Source organism: Myzus persicae, unplaced genomic scaffold (genome assembly GCF_001856785.1).
Source record: "Myzus persicae strain clone G006 unplaced genomic scaffold, MPER_G0061.0, whole genome shotgun sequence".
Taxonomy (NCBI): Eukaryota; Metazoa; Arthropoda; class Insecta; order Hemiptera; family Aphididae; genus Myzus; species Myzus persicae.
This window is the reverse complement of record NW_019101460.1, coordinates 298629-319637: the sequence shown is the minus strand read 5'-3', so window position 1 is coordinate 319637 and position 21009 is coordinate 298629. Positions and strand designations below refer to the sequence as shown.

At 32.2% G+C, this 21009-nt stretch overlaps 1 protein-coding gene across 4 annotated transcripts; it reads right to left on the bottom strand.

Annotated features, from left to right (window-relative positions):
• Window positions 1-1086: 1086 nt before the first annotated feature.
• LOC111029174 (glutamate receptor ionotropic, kainate 3-like) lies at window positions 1087-20787 on the bottom strand. Of its 4 annotated transcripts, none has more exons than XM_022308064.1 (17): window positions 20539-20787; window positions 20157-20312; window positions 18830-19020; window positions 18344-18513; window positions 18109-18250; window positions 17820-17987; window positions 15564-15716; window positions 14927-15148; window positions 14601-14807; window positions 11733-11956; window positions 10165-10302; window positions 8596-8733; window positions 5378-5576; window positions 4184-4415; window positions 2845-2957; window positions 2626-2766; window positions 1087-1288 (listed from the first exon to the last, which is right to left on the bottom strand). In XM_022308064.1, the coding sequence occupies exons 1-17, from the start codon at window positions 20645-20647 to the stop codon at window positions 1166-1168; spliced, it is 2826 nt and encodes a 941-aa protein (XP_022163756.1). In that variant the 5' UTR covers window positions 20648-20787; the 3' UTR covers window positions 1087-1165. The 4 variants fall into 4 exon arrangements, with proteins under 4 accessions (XP_022163756.1, XP_022163759.1, XP_022163758.1 ...); XM_022308067.1 differs by lacking the exon at window positions 20539-20787 and adding an exon at window positions 20392-20499; XM_022308066.1 differs by lacking the exon at window positions 8596-8733 and having other exon boundaries at window positions 20539-20786.
• Window positions 20788-21009: the final 222 nt, after the last annotated feature.

The following is a 21009-nucleotide window of genomic DNA, read 5'->3' as shown; positions in this document are numbered from 1 at the left end:
TACCGTGCTATCATAACTCATAAGCGCAATTGGCGAGGGGACGATTTAGAGGGACTTAGCCCCTCCAAAAGTCAGTATTTTAATTGAAGTATTAAATTGTTCATTAGTTATATAATCTACATAATTGAATAGTTAAACGATGTTTGAAAAAAATTATTTTCTTAAATTTAAGCAACGGTTCATATATTTTCAAATTTAAAGATATTTTAATAGTGGATGTGGGGGATTGAGTTCCCAACTGGTCTGTTTAATATAAATAGGTAAGTATGTAAAGCCCCTCCCAGTCGAAACTGAAATTGCACCCATGCATGGTATATATTTCAGTGTCTGGTTGTGCAGGGGATGCGCCCAGCACTTTCGGAGATTTCCACTTAACCACTCAGCACTATGAGGATTCCCACTTTACCACCTGCTGGACGCGGAAAGGTCGTTTTCCAACACTTCAAACGTTATAGAAAATTAAACTTTCAGTACAGACCTGACAAAAATATAAAATTGAAATAATTTATTATATATAGGAATATTTTTTGTCATTCTATGCATATTGTATTAATTAGCGTCAAATAATTTGATTCAAGTAATCAAGTGGTAGATTGCTTGATGTACCATAATACCCTGTATTTCATCGTAATAATTCTATTACAGCGAAAAATCGAATATTTGATTTTCAATTTTTAAATATTATAGCACTTATTACATATATATATATATATATTATATATCTTGTTCAAGTAGGTGTATGAAAATATCCTGCATGTTTATAAGGTGTACGTACTGCGTACTTATTTGTTATTATACCGCATAACATATATTGGAGGAAATATTATCAAAATATGCATACTTCGATGTGGGTTGATTAAAAATCACAAATATTTAGTAAAACAATTAATCGCATTTATTATGAAACAAAAAAATTTCGGATTCGTATAATACGTCAAAATTATAATAATTTTTCCTCGTGAGATTTTTAATTTAATGTTCGTTTACCGCGCCGTACTCTGAAATTGCTCGTCGACCTAACCTATAGGTAGTACTTAGGTATTTAATTGTGTTTCTATTGAATATCTTTCAACTGAATTTTGTATTTCGTTATCACGGACGGGGCGGAAAAAAAAATAGTTTACCAACAAGTATACTAAACGTCGTCGGTCGTTCGTAGTCATCTCTAGCTTGTATCAGAGTTGTTAGTTTCGGTATCGATATGATGCCGCCGCCTTAGTGGCTTGACTCCTCCGTCACACTTCATTGCGAATTTCCATTCTAAAATCAACGCTTCTTTTGGTGTTATCTAAAACGAGAGCAAAATTAATATCAATTAGGTACACATTCACTCGGAACCGATCCGAGCAGACAAGGTAATAATTTGCAGCTCGATGGTTGTCGGCCAAAAAGTGATTTGAAAAAAGTAACCCGACTCATTTTTTACTATCAGTGTCCAAACAAAAAGTTCCAAATTCCAAATTATCTGGATTCGCAGTGTAAAAAAATGTATTTTATTAAAATTTTCTTGTACAATAATTGTATTTGATTATTTTATCATATAAAAATAAAAACTATGGTAATAAATTAATATAAATATAAGAATTAAAAATAAGTATTGCGTAGGTGCATTTTACATTTCGAATTCCATTTTGTTTAAAGGTACTTCTGCCTTTTCTACCCAAACTTGTTCAGGAAATTCTTAATGTGAGATTATAAATGCGCAAACCTAATACGTATTATCGTATTATCCTATTATTTCAACTTCTAGCTTTTGTAAACATTATTTGAACAGTCTTAGCCCTTAGGATTTGGAGTATAATGTTTAAAACAAGTTGAGATTTTTGTACGTGGATATTTTTAATTTACGTCCGTACGACACCAACAATTACTTAACTAATGAAAGCTTATATTGAACATTTAAAAGTTACTAAAATGGTTGAACATTTTTTTTCAACTGTCTACGTAGTACCTATTTATAATTCTCGCCCCTCTTTAAATTACATCGATGAGATAAATGTAAACCTATATACGATGTACATGTATAATATATAGATTTAAATTCTAAATTGTGGTATAATATTGGTTATAGCTTTATTAGGTTAATGTTAATTTTATGTTAGATAAATCGTTGACATATCTACAGACGAGATTAATATCAGATTGATGCTTTTTATATTTCACAATAGGTAATATTGTAATTTAAAATTGCAGTGTAAGGAAAAGTCTAATACATTATTTTATAACTATAAAAAAATTATGTATTTGTTTGAATTTTTAGTTTTATATAAATTAAATAATTTGCATTTTTGCATTTTATGTCCTACAGTAAAAAAAATGAGCTGTCATTTTTTCAAATCGAACTTTGTCTGGTTTTCAGCGCGTTACTCGACTATTTTATATTTCATCAAGGTTTATTAATTGTTCTAAGTAACACCATTAACGGACTTAAAGATGTCGGACTCTGCAGGTGTATGACATATTAAATCATAAAATGAGGTGTGTTTGAGGAAGGGGACAGATTTACTCGGTACACCCTTTTTCTATACGATAATGTTTTTGTAGAAAAAGCTTAAAAGTATTATCTATAAAGGCCATCAGTCACCACGTGGGTAACTACTTAAGTGCGGCCTTGCATTACCTTACCTCTTCTTCGATAGCCACTTTCCGGATATTCCACAAAAACTCCAATATGGAAAACATAAACGCAATTAAACACCCGAGAACCAGTACCACGAAAACGCCACCAATTTTCGTAAAGCCGAGTTCGTCGCTTTCATCTTCTTCCTATATGGACAAACATTATTTTTTTAAACAGTCATACAACAGGTTTTTCAACCTTCGTCGTTCTCTACAGCGACTCACCTCGCATTTATTGTCTCCTTGGACTTTCCACCATTTGTCTTTGAGCTCTCGCATGAATCCAGACTCTTGTAATCTCAACACCGATTCACTGATCAGAGTACGATACGGAGAATCTTAAAAGAAAAAAATAACAGATTACCATATAGGTACCTATCAATACAATATACATAATAATTTAATATATTATAATATTATTTTACTATATAATATACTATGTACTTCATAGTTCATACTATTGTTTACCTATTAAATTAAACTAATTATTGTCGTATACCTATTGAAATATTGAAATATACCTACTTATTGTGTATATCGGAGCTATATGTCTAAATAATTCATAACTTTGATTTGTAAGTAAGTACTATACCTATGGCCATGTAAATGCATTTTTTGCGCAGTGTAATCTAACGGTCTAATTTTGATCAAATTGTTTTTCTGCGTTCTTTCAACACCTACCACGAAAGTTATAGGCTACTTTTCATTCCAAAATTCTACTCCTAAATGTTGGGTCACAAATAAATTTTGTTTCAGCTAGGTAACGAAAATCGAATATATTTTAGTTTATCTAAAATTATAATGTTGCCATTGCCCATTGCTCATTGTTTACACAAAATATAATAGTTACTACCCATATAGATAGCAGACAGGTATGCATCCATGCAGGGATGAATTTGGATTTCGGATAAAATAATAATATTAGTTTATTGTTAAATAATGTATCCCTACAGTTGTAAGACTAATATTTAATATCAATACTATTTTGTAATTTTTACAGGCTAATAACCTCAGGAGTTGAAGCCTTACTTGAATAAAAAAAAAAATAATATTAGTTATTACCTACCTATTATTATGTTAGTGAGTTACCTAATTGAGATTGTTATTGTCTTGCTCGCTATAACAATTATTATATTACCTACATTCACAGCAACCGTATAACTGTATATGTCTGTATTAATAAAGGTATTATTTATAATATTTGCTAGGTATTGCTCATTGTTATATAATCTTGCTTTGCAAATGTTCGAAATAAGTAAAAAAATACCTACTAAGAACCTATTAGATAAAAACAGTCTAAAACTAAACGTTGCTACAGTCAGACTGCAACCGCGGCAACGTTAAAAGTCGTTAATTCGTTCGTACGAGGCCCGCTGATGCACAGATGCCAGATGGCCCAATCCGTCCCATGGATGTGAATATGAATATATAATATTATTATGATGTATGTGTTGTAGTACACTGCGCTTGGAGATAGATGGTTAGAGCTTGTTCGAGTCCTGTGCCCCTATATAAACTACGCTAAAACATTTTTTTAAAGGCTATATAATATTACACTACTCACTCATCGGCATTGCTATGCCGTACCCTTTGGAGTCGAGGGTGTTGCCGATTTCCATCAGGTTGCAGTTACGTTCTGTCTGGTACTCGATGCTCGAAGATTCCATGAGAAACGCATATCGGCCTTTACCCTTGAGTACTCGGTCAACGCCCTCCTGATTGCTCTTCGTGAACACAGTCGGGTTAGACGCTTCCATCACGCTCCACATCCTCTGGTACAAACTCAAGTTCGATTTCTGCACAATTTATAGCAAGTCGTCATTAAAACAGCTGATTTATTAATACGAACAAATAATTGTTTTGGGTGAAACCTAGTGATTTTCTATACCTACCACCATCTCTCACTGATCAAATCAGGATACTGATTTTAGTTTTTTTTTTTAAACACATTCTAACTGAAATTATCATTAAATTGTTAACAAGTAACTGATTATTTTTGTACAGTTTAAATAGGTTCACTTCATTATTGAAGCTAGTAGAGGTTAATACAGTAATTGTTTTTCATTACTTGATTTATACTCTGTTGCACATAATCGCTCTCATTCAGACGACAGAAATTGCATAAAACCTAATCATGATAAAAATGTCAACATATTATTGCTTCTAAAATTGTTGAAGCCGTAGAACTTGCTGAATTTGAATGTTGATTAAATAGGTTATTTGCAATGGTAGATAGGTACCTACAAATACATACGGTTACCTTTATAGGCTAGAATTGATAGAACCGTAGAGCTAATGAAACTCACTGCTTGTCAGTTGATAAGTTTGTGATTGAATGAATAAGTAGGTAGGTAAATAGGTAATTAAGTATGTAAGTGTCAGGTGATTAAGTATAAGTAAGTAAACATTAATAAACATAAGGTACACAACATATGGTAAACAAGTAAGTACCTACCTAATAAATGTACGAAAGCAACGCAGCAAGTAGCAGAAGTACGAAGTAGTAGTAATATACTGTAAGTATGTAAGTAACAAGTAAGTAATTTGGTAAGAAATTGAGCAAATATTAATAATTAATATGGGACATGGCTAGAAGTACCTATAGTATAGATGACCTATACTTTTATAGATTGTACAGTAAGTCAATGCATTTTAATTATAGGAAGTTGTTACTATTATTAGTTAGGCATTACAGGTAACTATTATAACTGAAATGGATTTATGCGGCGTAGGCACATTATAGAACACTGCGGCAGACCTGAAAAAAACTGGCGGTCGATCCATCCTCGAAACAGCCGTACTCGATGTTCGAGTCTTTCGACAAGTCATCGACGTTTTTGATTGGCGTGTCCAGGCGTCCGCTGGTAATGGACGCTGTCAAATTGGCAGTATACGACGAGGTCATGATCAGCGCGAAAAACCACCACATCCCTGCCACTAAACGCGTGGACACCGCCCTATATACGTATACAGCACAGTGGTTACGAAACATTTCATGATGTTACATTGTTATATTGTGCTGCAGGCTGCAGTACCTAGCTATAGGTAATTATATAGTATAATAATAAATTATTCTTTTGATATTTTACGGAGTGATCCGTTTGACGCAAGACATTCATAATTTCAGAAAACCCTTTAACGTTTTTGAATAGTTTTTTACGTGTATAATTTTAAGTCATTATAAAACAACATTTTTGGAAAAATATGTTTTTCTATATTTTATCGTTATAATTTTTAAAGTTTTGACGAGCTTGACAGGTGACATTTTTAATTTAATATTCCGAAACAGAATATTATTTGGAGTATATCGATCCATCAAAATAAAATTTCAGACAAGTACCTAGTTATTAGTCATAATTTATAAATTATAACTACTACCCAAGTATTTAAAGTTTTGACGAGCAGAGTAGTGGACCAATCAATGGGAGCACACGTCATGGCGGGATATGGGGGATTGACCATGACCTTTTTTTTATATATATAATATTAGCGTGATGGGCATTATCTTGAGATTTATCTCAGAAATAATGAATTTATATTCTCCCTCTCTCCCCCCCCCCCCAAAAAAAGAAGAATTTCTGTCTATGCCATTGGGGCCAACATTTTGCGAGGTACTCCAGTACCAATTCACTCCGCTCTTTTTATTTTAAATAGTTATAACGAAGGTCATAAAATACGCGTCAAAAATTCGATTTTTAACTTAACTCTAAAAAATATGATAGTGATAAAAAAAATTATTTTGGAAAAATGTTGTTTTTAACGACTTGATATTATGTAAAAATATAACTTAGTAATTTTTGAAATAATGAGTACCTTACGTTAAATGGATCACCCTGTACAGGTATTTAGTAATTACTTATTAGTTCATACTAATCCGATAATAATATCATCGTATAAAATACAAACGAGTAAACGACAATATTATTATTGTTGAGAAAAAACATAAACGGACGTAGAAATAATTTATAGGTAAAATATATACCTATGAATATGATGCGAAGACGGTGAGTTGCGTATAATTCAAGACATTTAGCCAAGACTCAAGAGTAGGTATACTAATTAACTTTTAGATTCTGAGCAAAGCGATAAATGTGCTGATTTTACAATGGTGTGTTTTTTTTATTTGCCTGTGTACACGAAAAGTAGTACGACAAATACTTAGATTTTCAACTTTGGGGTGGTTTCTGGTGTAACATTGAATCTAGTTTGTATGTATGAGTTGTGAGAAGTCAACATTTAAAATTTTCTGAATTGTTTAAAGCATTCGCTCGGAATCGTTTTTGTATACATTGATTTCACGTCATTGAATTAAAATTTAACGCATCCGTTACTATGACCCACTCAACACCTACTGTACAGCAGAGCGGTATCTACTTGCGCATATTTTTTCACACTGATTTATATGTGCTATTTTATAAAGATTAAATAAAGTGAAAGTCGTACTTAATGATATTAGAAAACAATATAGTATAATTTCTTTGTACGATAAATTATAACTATTGACTTGTAATAAGCAATTTATGAAGAAATATATTCCTTATAAGAATATATGAGACCAATAAAACTGTCTGCATTTGCTAAATCTATTATTAAGATGGAATTCCATACAGATTGTGTAGGTTAAAATGTTAAAATATGTTAAAAAGACGATAGTTGGACACGCTTTTTCGTCATAATCATATGCATATAAAGCAATCATACAAGTAAACATATAGTATTGAATAATAATTAGTCACATTTGTAAAATATATGTAAATGAATGCATAAGACTATAGATTGAATAAGGTATCTTAGGTTAGCTAGGCTTGAAATGGAAGGCCAAACCGTCCATAAGTCTGCCTTGCCTCTATTTAAAGCATAATGACTATATTATTATATTGTACGTGGGGTTATCACTTACCACGAAGTCTCCCAAGAAGTACAAAGGATTTTCAAATTATGTTTTTAAGTTTAAAAAAATACCTACCGATTATCGTACATTGTTATAATATGTTCTTAAGTGTTTTAACTTTTAATATAAATAATAGCTTATAAACTCATTATAGGTATATTATGAACAGGTTGTGCGTTTCGTCCATGTATGTATTGTCTTATAATTGTATTATGAATTATTGTTGTATCATACATAGCTATATATTATTATATATAAACGTCTATACCTAAATAATATACGTGTACCTTACATATAGTATATTCTACATAGATGATATAGAATATAGAATATGAATACTGTAAGCTCTTATCATGTCGAATCTCAAGGGCAACAGAAAAAAGTTTGGGGTATTATCTAGTCTTGAGTATTGCAGTAATGCTAATTTGGTGTAATGATAGTTTCAAGGGGATTTAAGTTTAGTTCAAGATAACGAATAATTCTAGATATTGGCGTTCGACATCATAAGAATCTACTGTCGGTCAAAGCTGGGCATGTTAATGCATTTTTGAACTCAGCTAAGTTAGGTAAATATGCATTAATTAATAAGAAAAAGTTAAAAATTTAAGGTAAATATATATTTTTTGAACACTAGTCCACTTTATTCAAGTTTACTAACTTAAATCTATATAGGTATACTATAGGCATAGATAGTGTTTATACAGTACTTCATTAAAAATTGTCGTCACTTATATAAAAACAATTCACAGTCTACACCAAAAATTACACGAAATATTGTTTGACATGAAAATGAAATCGATTGAAGAAGTGTAATAAAATAAAATAAATACATATCTTAATTGAAAATTGAATTCGTTCACGAACTAAAAACGATAATTTAAAAGCAATCAAGTTAAGATTATAGTATTGTTAAATAAGTAATAACGGAAACCCAAAAGTAACTAGTCGAGTCACTAAGTTAAATTAAAATACATTTTTAGCTTAACTTGTACTTTTTTACTCGTTAATGCCCAGCCTTGCACTGTTTATAGGTACGTATATATATAATATAAACACTGTGTTAGGTTCTCGTGTTGTTGCCTTACTGAGGTGATACATCGGAACCCTGTTGCAACATGGTGCCGCAACTGAACCATATCAGATTAGCCACATTAAGCCTAGTCTCAAGCTCGTTGTTACCGTCTTTCCACGGCTGTGGATCGTGCCATTCGTTGGGTGTGATTCTGCAAACAATCAACGGGGATAGATAACTACGTCATTCAAACGGACGCGCCACTGGTTTTTGTGTGCGGACACACACTGCTGCAGCCTCAGCGCCGTATCATATAGACCATAGTCGCCGTAATATTTTAATATTATGTAAGTACCTATTAGGTACATGTTATTAACAAGTATAAGGTGCGCTTTATTGCACGATACGCCGAAAGTATGTATTATGTATATTATTATGGTTATAGATTCTAAAGTAATGACTACGAATTTATAAATAGCATATTATTGTGTAGCTCGGTCAGTGGCATATTTATACGGAGTGGGGGAGGGCGGAAATGACAGATTATACAGCAGACAGAATAATATGTATGATGCGTATAGGACATAGGTACCTATACTCTTATGACGTCGACTGAATATTTTTTATGGACTTTTAAAAATAACAAAACATTTTTTTTTTAAATCATGTCATCTCTCATAAATTGCCATACGAAATAAATAAATAAATCTCTCATAGATGTAAAATCATATATACCTATAGGCTATATTATAGGTACCTACTATTTTGTATTACCATTTGACCTTTAGGCCGAAAGGACCCAAACATTTATGTTTTAATCTTTAAAAAACTATTATTTCGATGTATAGTTATTATTTTTATACTAAACTGTGGTTACAAATTACCTTTAACAATTTATTGTCATACATGGTATCTACTTCAAAATGTTGTTGATTATATTTTTGGAAATAATTTATAATTCTAAATAAAACAGAACTACCTATAATTATATATCAATAAATCTTATTATATGGCTATAGTCTATAATATATCCTGCTATTATAGAGGAAAGTCTTATAAATACGCCACTGATATAGCAGCTGGTAATAAAGACGATAAAAGCTATTAGCGCACACAAACCACAAAAGTACACACACAAACTGACAAGCACTGCAATTGCGCACAATTATAATATATATATATACAATATACATGTATGTTAAGTAGGTGATTGGAAAGTCAGTAACCTTAGTTCATAATGCAGTGTAGCTATTTCAAAGAAATATTATCTCATGACCAGTGACCACCCTTTAATCATGATTTATAAACAATTTTTTTAAATTTTTTATGATTTTTAAAAACGGAACCACTGACTTCTTAACTAATTAACACACTGTATTTACGAGTATTATACAAAGTGCAGTTTGGTGGACAATCGTATTTTCTATCATTTCACTACAGAAATTATTGAGAAATCACGACCGCTGCAACTCTGTATAATACATTATGTACCTATATATTATACAATTATACAAAACATAATATGTTAAAACAATTGTGAAATATAATATATATATATATATGTATGTAATTAATAATTATGTATATTATAGTGCAGTATATCAACACGTGCAGCCGTCGGCAAATTTAGGTTTGCGCTCACTTGGGTAAGACTTCGCATCCGGCACACAGCACGGAACCGATGGAAAACCACAGGCAGTTGAGCAGCGTCATCGAATTCTCCATGGTGTCGTCTCCGGGCTTGACCGGGTGTGGGAGTTCCCATTCGAACGGTGTCATTCTGAAAACAGTTCCACAACGGTCTGGGCCAACTGCGGTAGGTACCTATATGGCTTTATACGTGCCTATATATCCACAATATAGTATTTCACGGCGTCCCCCGCAATCATTATAATATATATATATATACTCTCCGGGACCTCGCATATAATATATTATTACTATAATAGACTATATATACCTACGTAATATGTATAGATATAAATATATTTACACGGAATGTTAGTCATCTACAGAAAATACTATTGTGTTCGACGATGTTATGGAAAAAAAACTCAACTCAACCCGCCTAATTTGATGACTATCAAGCGAAATAATAATAACAATATTTATTTAATATTATATTCATAGGCGAAAATCAGCTGAGGTATTGATATTTTGTACTCTGTGAAAGGTTTGAGAAGGGTTTTGAACTTTGATGGCTCAGGAGCAGCCACCGCGGAGCAGAGACTTTTGCACCCGAGTGCGTCCCGAAATGACGCTTATTTAATGGTGCGTCCCTAGAAAAAATATCTTTATTTTTATTTTTAAAGTATCCTGAATGCGTTCTAGTTGATTCGATGTACCCCGCACCCACCAAGAGGAAGTGAATTGGCTTACACCCTAAAAAGGGAGGGATCCTCCCCGTTTAGACATTTCGGCCAAATGATATTACGCGATATTTCAAACTCGTAAGCATCATCGAAATGTCATTGGCAAATACTAATTTTTGAAAACGATGCTTTTCAAATTTTTATCTTTCACACTGAATAGAAGTAATCTTCCACTAATAGTCCCCTGGTATTTATGAATAAAAGCCCAAAAATATAAATGCTCGGGAGACTTGTCAGTTGTTTTCTGGGTTATGCTAATAGGCTGAAATTTGGAAATCAAATATTATATGTGTGCTGGGAATCAATTCATAAGTCCATCTAATGAACTTTGGAATTATAATTAATACCTGCATAAACTAAGTCTCTGGAATCAACTCACCTGTGCATTAAATTAAAACTATTTAGACCGATTATATGCTACAAAACGAATATCTCTCAATGCAAATGTAGCATGTCATACACTTCACGCTACATCCTTTTGCTTTATTGCTATTGAGGTTTGAAAGTAAAATGTTCTTCTTCCCTATCTGCCGAGGAGAAATATTAAACAATTTTCGCCCATGAATATACAATTATTGGGTATTATTTTTTAATCTGGCATATTGTTTATTACATTACATTCTATTATATACATAATACATTATATATATATATATAAATGTATATTGTATATACAAGGGTATATAATATGAATTGTATACACACTGTATCACGATATACGTCAGAGGCGGACGGGTTACACGATGGCGGACTATGACCGTTTATGACGCGTTAAGACCAGCGGTGCGGTTTCCGCCTGTAAATGTTAAGTACGACTTTATTTTCGTTTCTCACTTACCTGGCCAACATGAACAAGAACAAAGACACACCCAGATATGCGGTCGCTGTGTACATCCAGACGCTGAATGACAGCGGGTTCAGGAACCAGAACAGCTGTGGTTTCTTCTTCTCAGGTTTAGCGTAAAGTATGCTTATGCCCAGCGTCATGAACGGTGTCGTGAAGTCCACCGCGTTCCGCCGGTCAAAAGTGATCGTGAGGTCACAGATAGCTAAATCCGCTCGCTGCAGAGTCCCACATAACCAATGAAAATGGTGAAAAATTGAATATAGCCATTCAGTATGTACATGTTTATATATACCGTGTGTCCCAAAAAGCAGGGGCCACTTTACCACTCATTACCATGTAAATATTTTTCAATTCTGTTTGCGGGACATTAAACTAGACTAATGGATCGTAAATATCTATGAGTTACAATGTTTTTAACTCATACATCTTGTAAATACACAAATATCAACACAAAACTCCTCATATATAAATCTTTAATCAAACCAGTCTGGACATATGGCATACAGTTATGAGGTAATGCAAAAAAATCAAACGTAAATAAAATACAAACATTTCAAAACATAGCACTCAGGAAACTTTTAAATGCTCCTCCTTACGTCTCAAACCACACTATTCACACTGATCTAAAAATGAAATTGGTACACGAAGAAGCTACAGCTCATTACCGACGCTTCCACAAGCGTCTTTCTTCTAATAGCAACCAGTTAATACAAAATCTCGCAATCCTTTCTATTCCTGGAAACCCACCCAGACGTTTAAAACGAAAATGGTGTCGTGACCTACTTGTTTACACCCCTCCCATCAAATAATCCAAAATCAGAGCTTCAGTTGTTAAACTAATTTTATGTAAAAAAAAATCAATATTGAGTGTCATAGTGGATGACTTCTCGTCAAGCGTATCATGTGTAATTTACTTTAACCATATAAACTTATTGTGCCCCTATAAGGTATAGATTGTTTATCTCAAATAAAAACAAAAAAAACAAAAATGTATCTTGCGCATGCGCAATAAAACTTACATTTTTTTAAACGGAAACCCGTAATTTGAATATCATATTTGGAGTATATATTATATAACCAAAATAATCGTTATTGGTCGAATGAAAATCCTCACTAGGCTGTTCCTACAAGCTGCCAAACATGTTGGGGTACAAATGTATGGGTTGGTTTGATTGGTGGTTAGTTACTTGGGCCCCATTTCTATAACGGAACTCTAACGGGAAGAAGATACTTAGATTTTTTGCGTAATGACTTGCAATTACTCCTTTATGATTTACCTTTAGATATACGTAGAAACATTTATTATCAGGAAGACGGGGCACCTGCTCACAATGCACGAATTGTCCAAGAATTGTTGAGAGTAAGATTTGGCAAAACATTTATTTCAACACATGGACCAGTAGACTGGTCCCCAAGGTCACCAGATCTAACACTGTTAGATTTTTTTGTGGGGACACTTGAAAAATATTGTGTATGTTGATCCTCCAATCAACATCCTATATTTAAAGAATACAATTACACACGCTTGTAGCCTCTTGAATGAAAACCAAATACTGGCAGCAACTACTCGTAAATGTTTACGTTGACTTGAGGTATGCACTTTACACGACGGAGGGACTTTCGAACAGTTTATTGAATAGTTTATGTTTGCAATTTATTTCTGTAAATTAAATTGTAAATAAAAATATATAGTAATGTTAAAAAAAATAAAATAGACATTTTGTTCCTTGAAAATACATGTTTAAACTATGTTATTTCATAATGTGTAATAATAAAATAAGATAATAATTCATAAATAGTAAATATATAATTAGTTAATTATAATAATTATGATTGTTTGTTTCATGGTGTTTAGAAGAAAAAAATAAACACATACAGTCAGAAAAAAAAATTAATTAAATTGAATTTTTTAATTTTTTAAATTCTACTTAGATCTAGTTTAGTCAATTTTGGGTTTAGGACAAAAGTTAATACATCGAAATGGCTTGAAAAAAATCGATAAACCCATATATGGTATTCAAATTAAGGGTTGCCATTTAAAAAATGTAAGTTGTATTGTGCATGCACAAGATACATGAGTTAAAAACATTGTAAGTCATAGACATTTACGATCCATTAGTCTAGTTTAATGTCCCGCAAACTGAATTGAAAAATATTTACATGGTCATGAGTGGTAAAGTGGCCCCTGCTTTTGGGGTCACACGGTATAATATATACATACGGAGTTTTCCATTTAATATAAGACACTCGTTATTTCAAAAAACACAAACGTTTTTAGATATATCACTTTTACATTATTTTAAGTCATTAAAAACAACATTTTTGGAAAACGTTTTGGTTTATTTGTTAATATTTCTATGATTCTATAGAATTCTATAGAGAGAATATATACCTATAGAATCTAGATTGTAATTGGAATGATTTTGATGTGTTTTTCAAAAATAAAAAATATGTTGATTGATTGAGTGTCTCGTATTAAAAACAGCATCAATTTCAATACCTAATAAGTACCTACTAGTTAACGATACTTCTCACAAGTCTTAGTTTTATGTGTTTTCATTTAATAACAACGCAGGATTTGTGAGAAGTTGAATGAAGTTGTTTAATTTAAAAGTAAAACCTTGCATAAGTAGGTACTTTAAAGTTCATTGATAACGGAATGGTTATATATTATCACTTTCTGTGGATATTTAAAAAAAAATGTGAGAATATTATTCTCCTCTCAAATCACTACATTTGCACCAGCTATTAACATTATTTTATACACGTGATAGCCAATTGTATATACAATATCCAATATATGCATGTTAGACATGCAACATATTACATCTATGATCTACCATACTATATTATGTTTACCATGGACTGTAACTCTCCAATCATACCACTCCACTTGCCAGTCTTGTGATTCATAATTCCGTAATCTTGGTTGGTGGTAAACTTGAATTTAAATCCATTGTATTTGGCCATTTCCTCGACCAAGTCGTACGCAAATCCTTCGAAACATTCTTCGTCTTTGTCCATTCCCTTTTCAGTGGCGTTGCATCTCATCAGATATGGTTGAACCTGTTATTGTTTAAAAATTATTTTTTTTTGTTTGGAATGTTCGATTAATTTACTTTAACATTGTTATGTATGTACTTGGTGCATACACTCTTGGTTTAGGTATAGTTGGATTTACTCACTAATTTTCCGACGACAATAAACGTCTTGTTCGTAATCGACTGGGCAAATTCTGAGTAGATTTCGGACGCCGATCTCGTCAGCGTTATTCTCTCCACCGGATCCCAAGATCCCAAACGATGCTTCTTACTCTCTTGCACACGGACCACGTCTACTTTAAAGTAATTCCTGTTACCTGTCTCTGAATTGAATCTCATTTTTCCGGTCAGTCCGTCTAACTCCATCTGCAAAAGAGCAACCAATCATAATATAATAATATATTATTATACAGACATAACATCTGTGGAAAGTATTCTGATCAAATAGCTCAATCTGTAGTTGCGGTTCTAGGAGGGAGGAGGCTGTTCTAGAGGTTAGTCATCAGTTAATATTTTTGGCCAGCACATAATTGGTCTCTATCTAAAATAATAGAGTACTTATCGGCTATCTTTATTATTCAACTGAAAACGTATTTTAATTTTTGATTATAAATGTTTATTGTTTCTACAGTTGAGTTGTAGCTATAATAACTATAGATAATATTTTTACATAATAGTCTGCGTTTGTGGATGACATTTTCGTAAGTAAACATCATGCTATCTGTGAGTAATGCGGCACTACCTTACACTGGATTCACCACTAAAAACAATCTTATCTTACCACTCGCATGTAGTTGATTAGACTGTATCCGTGCACCCACGGTTTTATTTCATCGCAAGCGATTCTCGTGGGCCCCATTGTTTGTGTTGCCACCAAACCATGGAGCGACGTTGCGAAAAAGTTCACCGCGTCGTACATCAACGCGGTTTTTGTCTGTATATGAAAAAGAAAACAATCATTTATTGCTATAAAATATTAATATTAATATGCACGTCAATGTCTAGGCATCTATAATATTATATTATAATATAAAATGTGTTGTGTAAGAAAATTAAATTTGTAATATTTCCAATGTTCATCTTGACTCTGGAGTATCTGCCGGTTATTATAATTTTTGGATGAATGCCAAAATTAGTCATAATATTATTATTATAATTCTGTTCACATATTTCAAATTTTAAAGGGAGTGGAGAGTTATTGGTTTTTTCTGTAACATAGCATGCAGCACTGTGATTTTCGAATTAAATTAGAAAAAAAGTTTAAAAAGTAGGATATAGGAAACCAAATAACGGCGTTTATTCAGCTTCTAGAGTTTTCCAGTACGTTTTAAGGAAGTTTAAATCAAATTACGGATAATTACGCTGGTGTTATGTTTTATAATAGTATATATACATATATATATGTTTTGAATTTAATATTACACATTAATAACATTATTTGTTGCAAATGGTCAACCGTCATCTGTGGATACTTACAGATATAATATTGTATAAGTACCTAATATTAGAGTGCGGATATTTATGTATTGTATATTTTTCCCATTTTACAATTTTGGATTTTAATCAGTAATCTTTACAAATCATTAGAGCTTCAAGCTGATGTATTGAATAATAGGATTCTCTTTGGGCTATTAATAGACATTTTCAATTTTCAATTTTTTTAAATATTATTTCTACAAACATAAAAAAAAATGTTCTCTGTGTCAAATAGCTTGAAAATCTATCCAACACACGATCCTCATTTTTCAGAGTGGTTATAATAGTGTTAAAAATATAGATACATGAGCATACATTTTTTTATAAGTATTTAATAAGTTCAACATTTGACAAAAATCATAGCAATTTGCAAATTATGTTGTTGTTAAAAAATTATTTAGTTTTTAATCTTTAAAGCTAAGTATTGAAAATTTGGAATAAGACTTCTTATAAGTATTTTATACTGTAACCAAAAAATGTAAAAGATATTGTATTGTTAATAGTAATTAATAGTAAAATATACTACTTTAATAGCAATAATGTCATAAAAGTAAGTCACTTAGTAATATTACCTACTAAACAGTCTACCTTCGCTCAGAATCCTTTTTCATTTATAATGATTTGATGCAGATAAATTCAAATTTAACACATACATTAAAGTGATTTAATCGACACCACTGTACAGCAGAGTGGTCCCACTTGCCCACCTTTATTTTCTTACATATTTGTTGCATATTTTCATCATTTTTACTACATTTAAAAGGACCTTATAATACGGTATATTTTGATACTTGTTAGTGTATAAAAATTCTAATTCTAATAATAATTCTATGGAATTACATTATTAATATGATAATTTTATGTTCAATTAAAATTTGAAAAATGATTCACAAATGATTTTTTATTACTAAAATGTAAGTGTCATTTCAGTTTTTTTTCTGGGTATGCAAACTTTTAGGCAGGCCAGTTTTGAAAAAATATATATGTGTAGGTAACCAATGCAAACCTATGTAAATATTCTTTTCTTCCCTTTTATGATTCTAATTGAAACTCATAACGACTAATGCGACTTTTAAATAGCTAGCAATTCAAAGAATTAAAAGCTTATAAGCAATTAAAGCAACCAGCTAAATCCATTTCTTTATTATTTGAATAAAAGGCAAATAAGGTATAATCAACGAACCTGATAAACACGAAAAACCAAAAATATACAAAAACTTGAAAAAAAATTTATTTTATTTATATTACCTATGTATGAAATCATAATGTATAAGTTAATTATGACAGCGCATTGAGTATTAATGGCGGGCCAATTGTTAATATTTTTTAAGTTAGTGATGTCGTTGCTCACCCTGCCCCCCCCCCCCCCCCCAAGAAAAATACGTCCCTGTACCCTGTGTAAGTATTCAATACAGATTATAAGAAGTAGATATTTAAATTTCTGTTAAATATTTGATAGTAAATGTACTTAGATATTTAAACTTACAATAAGTACTTTACATGTTTACAACACTATTGGTAGGTAACCTAACTACTCGTAATTATACGCGTGCATGCTTACTTTAATCGTATTCGGAGATAAAACACTAATCCGTCCGCTTTTCTGTTCGTTGAATATGATTTCCTCAACTGCGTTTTTGACATGCTGACTTTCTGGGTCGATTAACCGGATCAATGTTATGTTGGCCATTGATTTATGGAACTCGTTGAAACTTAAAGTGTGCGCGTCCTGAAACGAAAACAATTATATTAATAATAATATTATTATTATTATTATTATTATTATTATTATGAGACACGAGCCGACGATGTGGTATGAGAACAATGATTAATAAATTCATCTCGCTTACTAAATTGGTGATAACGAAGCTCTGGTAATCTCCCATAAAGTGCACTTCCTCCGCTTGTCCCAGTATGCGCATAATGTGTTCTACTTTATAATCCAATATAAGGTGTTTTTCACCGGACAACTTTAATTCTTTGAACAACGGCCTGTAATGTTTTATTATTATTGTTATTATTTGTAAATACTTAATTTGCGCATAAATGAGATTTTGGGACCATCATATCAGTCTGAAGGATTACCGAAAATCGTCTGTAGGTGGAATTTGAATAATTTTAATAGATTTGCCCGGACCCTTGTGTCCGTAATCGAAATGCATTAACAGGGATTTCAGTCTAATCAAACTTTCTGGACTTTCGTAGATAGCAGTGAAAGACTCCCAATCCATGTCCAGTATTATATCTCTTATAGCCTGTAAACATATTTTGAATCGTAAGTACCGATGGTCTTACATAAATGTTATAACATAAATGAGAGGGCGTGATTCATCACCTATTCTTAGACATGTCTAGAAAGCCTGCAGACAATATTTATAATATTATATTATATTTCCCTTCAGGCTTATCAAAGGGAGTAGGGACACGAGAAGGATAAGATCCAGTCGTTGACCCCTTTGAGGGTCTATGACCAATGCTGATCGTAAATTCGACATTCGTATCATATATAATGTATTATATGTGTGTAATAATTATTATTGTAGATTTCGAATGCATAATATATATACTTGCCTCGGCCAAGAGAGACGGATCGGGATAAATATTGATGGCGTAAGGATCAGGGGGTCGGTGGAATGTTTTCCAATGCGTTTCGATGAATGGTATTTGTGTACGGGTGCTAATAGATCTGATCACATTTGCAATGTCTTCGTCATCTGTTCCGTCAATAAACGCTGCGATTCCAAGCTTCAACGATTCACATACTTTTATAGGTAGTTACCACAAAATTTTTCGTGTGTATTCATAGCGCGTATGATCAAGAAAACAAACAAACAAAATCAAAGTTTAGTTTGTGGGATACATTTTGATTTCGTTTAGTTATTAATATTATTAAATAGGTATTTGTATGTCTTAGTTTTAGTAAGGTTTTTTAAAACAATCTTTATTTATACTTTTTTGGAAAATGTTATCGTATACTACCAAAAAAGTACATATTTAAATAGATTTACGCTGTTAAATTAATTATTATACTATATTATATAATCATAAATCATAAATCATCAAGAGTTTATTTATAATATGTACATCATATAAGTATTTAATGTATTTATATTTTATAACAGCATATATTATTATATATTGGCTGCGTACGATTTGATTCCTAGGTACTTGTTTACCCAAATCGAGACAGGTGAATTGATTTCGGGGTTATTAAAAGTATATACGAGTTGATTCCCTATTTGTGGTTTAACAATGAAAAGTTAGGAAAACATTAACTAAATCAAAAGAGTAAAACTTATTTTTAAATAACCATGATAGCATAATGAATTAAAATATAGTTTAAATAATATAAGTTCCTTTTACTTCATGTATAATCAACTAAAGCAACCTTCAAAACAATTTTGAAACAATTTCACTCATATGTAAAAAAAAAGGCAAATAGATTTAACCTAGGTACACTTGAATTCGTTCATTTTGTCGTCAAGTTATCGTTGAGTGTGCGCAACTATCAATAATTTATAAGAAATGGTAATTAGGCAATCTAAGCAATTGCACTAGGTAATAGCACAATCGATATACCACAACAACTGCAGGTAAGATAATATTATGATTGATTTGGAAAAACGAAACAATAAGCTATTCATTATTATTACATAAATTAATTACGACAGTGTATATTGGCGCATTAATGGAAGGCCATTTATCAACATCCTTATTAATCTCGATTTGAGAATTTAGATTATACTGTTGCACACTCTGTCATCCCTCCCAAATTACGTCCATACCTACTCGGAAATCAATTTATACATAAAGTAAATCTCGGGAATCAACTCACCCATACCATAATATATACCGACAGGGCGTTGTATTGATTTTATTTATTTATCTATTTTCTCACCAACACGTGTCACGTTATACATGTCGTTCACGACGTACTCAGATCTTGGGACGATTTTGTTTTTAGGCAAAACAGTGTCCATAATGTTAACGATTTTTGCGCTCACGTTATACGCCAGTTGATGGGCGGAATCATCGTTCTCGTTGAACAACGCAACTGTAACAAAACGAAACGTTTTAACTGTATGCATTTATGGTACCTATAAAACAGCATTAGCTAATATAGGTAGATATACAGTAAGTTTTCGGGAACAAGCACACACACAATAATGAAACGAAAAAGCGTCGTTAAACAAACAGTATAGGTTCATATATTATGATATTATAACTAATACAATGACTGGGGTGGTAGCAATAACACTACTATACAGACTAAGACTAACCGATTTTTACGACCTTGTTGCTGGCCGACGGCTTAATGTCATCTTCGGATGCCCCCACGAGCAGTAACACCGTGAAAAACGCACACAGCGTGACGACGATCGCACACATTTCTCTACCATGTGGGTCGGAACTCGGAAGCACACTGCACAGTGCAAACTGAACAAGAACGAAAGGTATTTATTTCCTCCTACACTCTTCCAGCGAAAGAGCCAGGGACACACGAAGCGATAATTTTAGACGACTGCCATCGCTGCGCCGCCGCATACACACGCTCATCAGCTATTTCCTCCTATTCATTAGACACAAATTTTTGACGATTTTCTGGCATCGGGCCAACCGTCATGCGCACCGCAGTCGCCGCGCTAAGGTCTAAAACGGTAGTTTATGGACAAATGGCGAGTTATGTACTTATTTCTTTAATTTCGAGCCGGAATATCAAAATTATGCCAGATGAAGTAATTGTTGAGTTA

Excerpts from the sequence above, each read along its gene's own strand:
- LOC111029174 (XM_022308064.1), bottom strand. The coding sequence starts at position 20,647 with ATGTGTGCGATCGTCGTCACGCTGTGTGCGTTTTTCACGGTGTTACTG. Across the intron at positions 17,988-18,108 it reads GCTTCGTTATCACCAATTTA|GACGCGCACACTTTAAGTTT; the intron begins GTAAGCGAGATG and ends TTTTCGTTTCAG. Across the intron at positions 11,957-14,600 it reads TTGGAGAGTTACAGTCCATG|CGAGCGGATTTAGCTATCTG; the intron begins GTAAACATAATA and ends GGGACTCTGCAG.